Raw genomic sequence first — 9,888 nt, forward strand, 5'->3', positions numbered from 1 at the left:
AACAAAAATAAAAAAAAAAAAAGGGGGGGGGGGGGAAGAGAGGCACAAAAATGTCATAAGTCAGAGGCCTATCTATAGTCTAATACATAGCTAGTTCTTAAATTTATCAAGATTTATATCTTGAATTAAGCCTTGTTTTAAATGAATTTCAAGAACTATAATTTTTAGCTCTGAAATTCAATCATTCTCTTTTATATGAGGAGAACTTCTAGAAGGATAATAAAGTGTTCAATCAGACACTTCGATTCAAAATTTGAAGAAAAAACATTGTATGTATTTTTCATTTATGTATTAGTTAGTTAAGAAATCATATAAAATGTGTCATTTTCTTTAATTTAATTATACACATTAACCTCAAATAGAAAATTTTAACAAGTTTAAAAAATTGGTTACGCATTTAAGCCTAAAGATAAAGCCATGAAGTAGTTTTGTCAACATGAAAAGATGTGTATGTATGTACGTACATATGTAGACATGATACATAAATATACCCTTTAATTTGACTTCAGGCTTCAGCTGTCATTTATGTCCTCCAATTTTGGGTATGCACAAGTAAACACTTAAACTTGTATAAAATTGAACAAATAGACACATTCGTTCTAGAAGACGTCCTACGTGCATTATGCCCCACAGGACATGTGCGTCTACTTGTTCAATTTTATATAAGTTTAAGTGTCTACTAATACACACTCAAAGTTGGAGGGTATAGAAACCAACCGAAGCCAAATTAAAGAGCATAATTATGCATGCATGCATACATATATGCTAATGTATGTATATATGATATATTTTGAAAATACTATTATGTATTTGAAAATCCAACTATATTGCCACGCGAGTTCGAGTTACCAAGGAGCAAAAGGGGTGGGAGCTCCTACGGAGGGTAATTTTTTTTTTTAAAAAAAAACAAACTGTATTGCCACAATTTGTTATTGGGGCATAAATTGTGCTATTTATGAAAATTCACCTAACATGTTAACACTCCAAGCCCAGCCTAATGTTACATCTACCCAACTCATAGCCCATAGCCCCAAATCCCCCCCTCACCCTGCCATCTGCCAACCTACTTCATTGTTTTTCGGTCAAATATAAAATGAAATTTATTTGATTATAATTTTTGGGATAATTTATTTCAATATTAATAATTAATTTGGAGATAAATTATTCATGTTTATGGGTGAATTAATAATAGTTTACATGTTTTAATTTGTTTATTCTATTTGATTTGATATGAAATTTAAGAAAATAAAAAGAAAATAAAAACGACTTTTAAATTTTTTGATTTTTAAATTAAAAATATATCGAATGTACCAAAACATTCTTTAATCGTATGATCTTAAACATGTCATATGGAAAATTGATTAAAGAATCATAAAAAAGAAAAGAGACATTCCTTTGTTAATCAAATTAAAAAGAAAAGTATGACATACAAATTGACATGATAAAGGTATTATTTCTCTTATTTAAGTTCCTTTTAATACAAAAATATTTTATTCAATTGCTTTTAAATGTGTGCAATCATATATTTTTATCCAATTTAACTATATTATGTCACATAAATTCGATCAATAATTAAATGAATTTTAAAATATTATTTTAATCGACCTTAAATATTGAATTGATTAAAAATTGTGGATATAAACAAATTCAACTGATAATCCAAACCAAAAAAACTCATTGAGACAAATAATTTATTAGAGAATGCATATTTTTCCACGTAAATTTAAATTTTATAAGATTTCAAATGTGCCTATCAACCATGGATTAAACATCGATTTTGCCGTAATTTTTCTATTATGCGAAACTTACAAACGAATCTCATAAGTTATTAGGGTTGTGACATAGTGGTAAATATTTCGTTATCCTTAATTAAAAGATTTCGGGTTTGAGCTCTTGGATACGGAATTCCCTTTGTTAGGTAACATTTTATCCGTAATGTGAGACTTTTTGTTGCGAATCTAAATTTAGTCGAGCTCCAATCTATATATATATATATATATATATATTATAAAGCTGAATATAAAGAAGGTAATGTGGCACCTCTCTATGACCAGCATTTCTATTTATTTTTTTCTCATTTTTTAAATCCATAATATTGTACTAATTAAATAGTTTAAGAAAAACCTAACAAAAGAAATGTTTACTAACGGTAATGTTAATGCCTAACAGTTATGTTATGTTATTAAAGCCTTTAACAAAAAAAAAAAAAACAGTAAGCCCACATAATAATAATTTCCAATAAAGCCCAAGTAATTGCTGCACCCACGTAGCCAGACCTTTGGCTTTTCAATTTCTCCGGTCTTAATGTCCATTACCATGTCAAAATTAGGATATAAAAAAACAAAAGTTTTACCTCACCACAACAATTCTTACTGCTATTTAGTGTGGATTATATTAAGTTGGGCTTATTTGTATGTGTCATCTTCCTAGCATATCTAAATATATTCATTTCTATATTGACAAAATTTGTCTGTGAATAGATTACACTTTTGAATCTCATGTATGAGTGCTTTTTACTTGACATTTGCTAAATTTTTCAGGTTATGGCATCTGCACCAAGAAGCGTGTGGTGTTGAATATAATTTTTAAAAGGTCATTATATTTACCCTTTAAATTGAAAAAAACAATATTTTTCTGCTTCTATTTATTTTATTGTGCTCTTTTTTTTTATTAGATCTTTTGAAATTTGAAAACTGCTTATGATATTCAATTATTTAAAAGTAGAGACACGATCTAACTTATATTTCTTTGTTTGATGCAGATGGATTTAGCTTTTTACTCCAACTACTATCTTCTATTAGTAAAGTAATGAAATTTGAACTTTCCTAAAAAGAGGAGTTGAAGTTCTAATTTTAATTAATGGTAAAGCGTAAAGTGGACTTATGGTGTAAAACCAAAATATTGATTTTGAGAAAATCTTAAATTTGTGTTGTGTTACTAATTAAGAAATCAAAAAACTTTTCTTTTTATGTATGTAGTAGCTATTTACCCAATTGCTTTTCTTATTAATCTCACTAACCTTTTGAAATAATTAATGTGTATAATATTTATACCTCTTCATATTCTATAATATATTTTATGTGCTATTTTAATATTTTGTTTTATTTTCTTATGTTGAAACTATATAATATTATCTTTTGATTACTTATCTTTATTATTAAGAAGTTGCAAAAAAAAGAAGTAAGAACATATATTTGACAAATTTTTAAAGAAAAGGAACGGGTGGGTGAGGAAAAAATAAAGACAAAAAGTATTAAAAAATGTACATGTAATTAGATTTATTAAAGATATACAAAGAAACATCATAATTTTTGGAAATATATACAGAATTTTTTTTATTTTTTTTGAATTGTTAATTTTTTTCTTTACTTTTTTTAAAACAAAAACAAAAGTATACGAAAATCAAGTACTTTAAAATATTTAAAACTCCTAAGTGATGAAAAATTATATAGGAATGTATGAACCTAAATTAAATGTAAATAATTAAAACTTGAAATATTTGAATTTGAAAATTAAATGTACTTTCTCCATAAGTTATTTAGGTTGAGAATTTTATTTTTTTCGATGATAATTATAATTATTTGAAATTATTAGAATCATGAATGTTTTATGGAAATATAGGACCTTTTTTTAATGAATTTTAATTAGTTGTCAATAATGAAATTTTGTATATGATTATTACGGGTCATCAAAATAAGGTTATTCACTATTTCTTTATGCGTATGAATTTTGATTAATAAACTGTGAATACTTTATATATGTTATAAAGTATTTGTATTATAGTGAATGCCTATTATGTGGAGTCCTTTTAGGATATGATTAGGAATCCTATTTAGGGATCAAGTTAGATTTTCCCTACAAATAGAGGGGTCCTTTTCAATATAATATCATCCCCCAAGAGAAATAATAAGTCTTCTCTTTTCTCTACTTTCTTCTTCTTATTCTATAGTTTCATAACAATATATTCCATTTAGTTTTTTTTGACTTACTTTAAATAATAATAAATTTATTTCATAAATTACATTGTGTTTGAATTGATGTTAATTAGGAGAGAGCATAATGCTTTATTAAAAGCTTTGGTATGCTAATTTCAATTTTTAACTTTTAAAAAAAATATTACACCATTATTATATCATTTAATTTTTTTTTTTGATTTCTCTTGGTGTCAATTTAATGTTAAGATTTTTTTTCCGTAATTATTTTGTTTAACAAAGAACAAGTCTCGACTCTAAGTAATACTGTATAATATACCGTGTTAAGCGCGATTCAGTTTACTAGTTAGGGATAATACAGGATGAAAAAAATATCTGAATAAGTTAACACGCGTTGGCTACGTGTCACGAAGCAACGATCTTCGTGTCGGTCACTTTCCCAAGTCAAAAAAGTCATTTGCAGAAATCTTAACAACAAAGATAAAGGAAGAGTCTTTCGATGAAAGCAATAGTATAAAGGACAAAAGGGCATTTGCTTAACAAGAAGGAATTGAAAATCACAACAGATGAGAGTGATTCGAAGTAGAGCAATACTAATACTTTTTCTGCTTTCTGCGTTTGGGTTAAGCGAACAGGGAAAATCAGGAGGATTCTGTAGCGAAGAGATGGCTACTCTTGGTGGAGTTCATGATTCGCATGGTTCGTCGCAGAATAGTGACGAGATCCATAGCCTTGCTAAATTTGCCGTCGATGAGCACAATAAGAAGGAGGTATATTTTCTTACTCGTTTTCCGCGGATCATTCGTAGTAAGGTTTTTACATAGCTGTGTTAATGATCTTTTTACTCTACACCATATTCGCTTACCTGTTTTAGCCAAACCTTTGTATTAGGGCAACGAGTTTTGCCATCGCTACCGGGCTGATTGTTTGACCATTACCTGCGTTTAACAGATTTTTTACTCCTTTACATATAGTGCTCACAGAAGGTTAATAATATCTACGTGAAACCGCAAATCTAGTTCTCCCTCTGACAAGCCCGATAGAGGAAATTCAAAATAAAATACAATATTTAGAACTTTGGAAGTCAAATCATTTCACGGGCCTGGTGAAATGAAAAACTATAAAAAGGAATTCACATTGATATATGAAGGGTCTCTTGTATTTGTGTACAAGCTAAAAGTTTTTTGAAAAAACGAGTATCTTCTGTTGTGTGTTTTACCACGGATACTTGACATGGACCCCATTGTAAGGTGAATGAATAGTGCAATGTGTGGTGTTGACAACACCTGTGGAAGTGAAGGAAGGAATATTTGTATAGTTTGCTATCTGTTTAGTGAAGATAATTGAAGGCCACTGGGTGTGTGTGTCTTTCTCTATATACAGAGAGCGAGCTCACAATGAATATGTCTTGCTAACCCCATTATTTTGTGTTGAAATATACGTTGAGCCTTTATAATGAAGTAGTCTCCACCACTAAGTTAAAATATTGTTGCAATCTTTCTTCATTTCCTAATGGAAATGGGGTTGTCAACACCACACCTTTTCATATTCATTCACTCTTGGATGGCGTCCATGTCATGTATGCGCTTGGGTGTTGCGTAGATCCGTGATAAAACACACGTAATTTTTTGTCTCGAGCTCGGATGGACAAGCGGTTTGTATTGTTGGAATGTAGACTAAAGACCTTTAATTTGATAGGTAGAAGGCCCTCTTAACTCCTTCAATATTGGGAGATATGCTCGTTCCAAGTCAGACCATATACAGGATCACTTGAATATTCCGTCGTAATGAAACCTTGAACTTTTGTTTCAAGGTTCCCCTTGGCCTTCAGCTTTGGTTTAACCCTTAAAATGTCTTTAGGGCTTCTTGATATGATTACGCATTTACAACTTTATTCTCCTGATTTTATATTTATTTGTCGGTATTACATCTGGCCTGCATGGCATTGAAATCAATGATGCTCTTGCTTCCTCCGCCGCAATGCTGGTGTTGATTAGATCTTCATTTGTTCCGGATGTTAGGCCGGGTTGTCTACCCAGAGAACAAGAATTGTGGTTTAAACTAGGTTCTAACCTATTTTGGGATAAAAATCTGTTTACATACATAACTCCTTTCCCTGTAAAGACTGTATTTTCAATTTCCATTTCCGGTTTGTTGTTTCTTAAGCTTATAAATGTAGGGGTCAAGACAATTAGCCCATACCTTGGACGCACAATCAATTGATGATGGTCTAATATCATCAAAAGTGAACTATCCAAGGAGTCTCCTCCCCTATGTACCGGTTGCTCTTGTTAATAGAGCCGCAATGCGATACCATTATAAAACAAAAAGGAACCCACAAACAGTTTTTGAAATATTAACATTGTGGATGAGTGATCATATGACATCAAGAATATTATTAGTTATAAATCGACTAAAAGAAAACCTTCTGGAACAACCAGTTTCCTAGTTTCAACATCTATCACACAGTTTTCATGGGTTACTTCTAGTTTATTGTTGTAAACAATGGCGTACACCTAGTTTGTGTTACGTCCATTATGTCTGCAAAGGGTGGTCAAAGAAATTTTAGTGAAATAGTATGGATCCAGCATCCCTTTGAAAATGCCATGCAGCTTGATCATATATTCAGTCTGCATCTGTTCTGTCCTATATGCTGGCAGTAGTGTGGTTCCTCTGGGTCGTCCTCTATTCTTATCAGGCCTACACCAAAATTTACTTTGCCTGGACTATTAGTATCGGCTCCTTGTTTAAGGAGCGGCAACCCATCATAAGGTTTATCCCGGTAACTAAAATCTATACGTACCAAGCATCAGTGTAGCATGGTCAATTTCTTTCACATGCAACCATTCCGTTGCAGCAATACCCCACACATTGACGTTCTGTGTTCTATAGCTGTTATCCTCCAGTTGTAAGAACTGATGAAAAGGTCTTGACAAGACTATATGTCGGATCGCCTTGCACCTGCAGTTAGACTACTGTATCAGCAGATGCACAAGGGCTATAGATGATATCTATGCCATCACATCGTCCCTGGATATGCAGGTCGGTGTAGATGACAATGGTTTTAGTTTAAAATAAAGTCCGTGAGCGTACGGTAATCAAACTGCTGAAAGGACAAAGGGAAAAGTATGCAGCGATTACACTAAAGAAATGCTCAGTAGCAACCTTCTTGATCCTTTTGCCAACAACATTTAACATGCTTTCTAAAATAGATGACGGAAGACTTGAAATTGTGATTTCCACCATCTTGCTGTTTCCCTTCTCTCTCTTACACTGGAAGAAGCCTCTGATTGCAGAACAATTTAGAGATGTTTCCACAGTAGAAGGATGGTGGTGTGGTGGATCCATCTATTAAAGGGCTTCCCACCCCCCACCCCTCGGGTGCAAAAGTACGAGGTGTATACGAGGTTATAGTAGATGTTGAACCCCTTGGATTCTTCATGAGTTTTCTTCTACATATTTTAGTTAAAATTCTGAGTGGTAGCAAACCCAATTAGTCGGGATAGATGGTTTATTGACTGTGTTTCCAATTCACACGCTACTTCAAATGACCACGAACAGTCATGAATAAGTAACGAACGTTTGATCAATCAATCCAATCTAGTCGATCTGTTCAAGAAATTAGTTAATGATGCCGCTGTCCACCTGCAAAGTGAGTACAAATATAATAAATACACAGGCGGATAGACTAATATACCTGGGCTGCTTAATGATTTTTCTAACTTGAATGGGCTTGGAGATTTCTAAAACATTAATTAAAACTAAAACTACACAGACTCGGTCATTGTTTATTTGTTAAGTTAAACTAATATTTCTTTCTCTAGAGCTTTTTCTTCAATGAAGTACATTAAATATTTCCTAGTAGTAACAATACATAATGAATATACTAGAGAGAACAACAGAAAACCATCTTATTTGTCCTCTCTGTCAAGAACAATCAATACCAGTGTTCACCTTCCATTTACCCACTTTGTTATATGTGTTTATGACAATGGACAAAAGCTCTGTTTTCTCAGTTTCCCTTTTTTCCTTGGACACTTTTTGATAATAGACTTCACTTTGGTACAATCATTCTGTTTGTATCTTTGATATTGATTATAGGCTTATCATAAGTATCTTTTTACAGCATGAGAGTAATGTAGATTTCAACTGTCTTTATTTTTTTTCAGAATGCAATGATTGAATTGGCCAGAGTAGTGAAGGCGCAAGAACAAACTGTTGCTGGTAAACTGCACCACCTCACTCTTGAGGTCATGGATGCTGGAAAAAAGAAACTCTACGAGGCTAAGGTCTGGGTCAAACCATGGTTGAATTTTAAGGAACTTCAAGAGTTCAAGCATGTTGAAGATGTTCCTACCTTTACTTCTTCTGATCTAGGAGTTAAGCAAGGTAGCTCTCTTATTGATGTTAATGTGAATTAGTAGTGTTCTGTTCAATCTAATCAACAGCTTGGAGTTGTCATCAATCAACTGAATAATGGACAATGTTCTTTTGAGGAAATGGTCAGATCGTATAGGTTTGTGTCGAGGTTGTAATTATGTAGGGGTATTTATCTGCTTCAGGTCTCTGCTTTATGTGCGTGTGGCTATTAATTTGTGAATATGACCTCCTTTGTCTGGTATTCTGTTTGTCTTCTTTGAATTGCAAGAAGTTTCGCCTAGTTCTTCCGGTGGAGAATGTTCTCTCAAAAAGAGTGAATAGGCTTTAACTCGATCCCCAAATTCCTAGAAAGTAATACTTAATTCTCTTAGAAATAAATATTGCTATTGATGGTCTTTCTCTTTTAAATTATTTAGTAGAGCAGACCAGTGGATTGAAATCAGTGCCTGTGCATGATCCGGTTGTTGAAGAAGCTGCAGAGCATGCAATAAAGACCATCCAGCAGAGATCCAACTCCCTACTTCCATATGAACTACAAGAGATTGTTCATGCTAATGCTGAGGTATGCTCCTTTTTCGTGCTTGCCTTCCTTGCCAGTCATTGGGTTGTTATGTGGGTAACTTGCATATGATCAGAAAATCCACACCAATTCTGTATACCATATTTTTGAAGTAACTATTGGATTTGCTTTTTAATAGATGGCTGATGATCATACAAAGCTTCATTTGGTCATCAAAACCAGCAGGGGAGGGAAGGAAGAGAAGTTCAAAGTTCAAGTGCAGCACAATAATGAAGGTGCCTTCCACTTGAATCATATGGAGCCTGACAACTAACTTCTAAACTAGCTTGGAAGATCCTATGCCTCTTTAGAGTTCTCTAGTTGTTGTTCTATGGAGCTATGGGATACATAAATATGTTTTAAGTATAATAAGCATGTAACCAGCACAATATTTGTACTCCTTAATTTTGTTGATCTAAAGTTGGCTTCATCTAGTGGATTGCTTTGATCCATGCTGTCCCCTCAGGTGGAGGATTCTTGGATCTGTTGCATCTTTGTAATGTTCTTTCTTGTATCACAGTTGTAATGTTCAACCTTTTGTCTTGAATATACACTACTCACTTGGTATGAAGTAAATTATGCTCTTTAAGTATATATTTAAGCTTTTAGTCCATATAAATAAAGTCGACAGTGATACAAATATAGTTAAAAACAAACTAAAGAAGATCTGAAGAGGATAGTAATTATACTTTTGATTAGTGTGGTATATCTCTTGAACTTTAATTTTATTAATTACTGTATTATTTTATAATTGAGTTTTGGCTTGTGTCACACCAAAATATGAGTGTGTTGTTGCAAATTCGGTCATAGTTTAGGTGTTATTTAAGCTATTTTTTCCATAATAGTTAGTTCAAAATTATATTCACAAAATAATATAAATGTAGTGTGAAACATTTACTCTATTGCAACAATGTCCAAAGAAGTACCAGTAGCACGTAGAGATGTGCACTTAAATCGAAATTTAAATCAAATTGAATTTTTATTTGGATTAGTTTTTTGATTTGATTTAGATTAAGG

At 32.3% G+C, this 9,888-nt stretch overlaps 1 protein-coding gene across 2 annotated transcripts; it reads left to right on the plus strand.

Annotated features, from left to right (window-relative positions):
• The first annotated feature begins 4,420 nt into the window (after positions 1 to 4,420).
• On the plus strand, positions 4,421 to 9,455 carry LOC102591337 (cysteine proteinase inhibitor 6-like). 2 transcript variants are annotated; one of them, XM_006347546.2, is made up of 4 exons: positions 4,421 to 4,702; positions 8,102 to 8,321; positions 8,732 to 8,874; positions 9,011 to 9,447. In XM_006347546.2, exons 1-4 carry the CDS (start codon positions 4,499 to 4,501, stop codon positions 9,143 to 9,145), a joined length of 702 nt encoding a protein of 233 aa, XP_006347608.1. In that variant the 5' UTR covers positions 4,421 to 4,498; the 3' UTR covers positions 9,146 to 9,447.
• Positions 9,456 to 9,888: the final 433 nt, after the last annotated feature.

Source organism: Solanum tuberosum, unplaced genomic scaffold (assembly GCF_000226075.1).
Source record: "Solanum tuberosum cultivar DM 1-3 516 R44 unplaced genomic scaffold, SolTub_3.0 scf00093, whole genome shotgun sequence".
In the NCBI taxonomy this organism is placed as follows: domain Eukaryota; kingdom Viridiplantae; phylum Streptophyta; class Magnoliopsida; order Solanales; family Solanaceae; genus Solanum; species Solanum tuberosum.

Coding starts and splice junctions, on each gene's coding strand:
- LOC102591337 (XM_006347546.2), top strand. CDS start 4,499: ATGAGAGTGATTCGAAGTAGAGCAATACTAATACTTTTTCTGCTTTCT. Junction 4,703..8,101: donor ATGAGCACAATAAGAAGGAG/GTATATTTTCTT, acceptor ATTTTTTTTCAG/AATGCAATGATTGAATTGGC. Junction 8,322..8,731: donor TGATCTAGGAGTTAAGCAAG/GTAGCTCTCTTA, acceptor ATTATTTAGTAG/AGCAGACCAGTGGATTGAAA.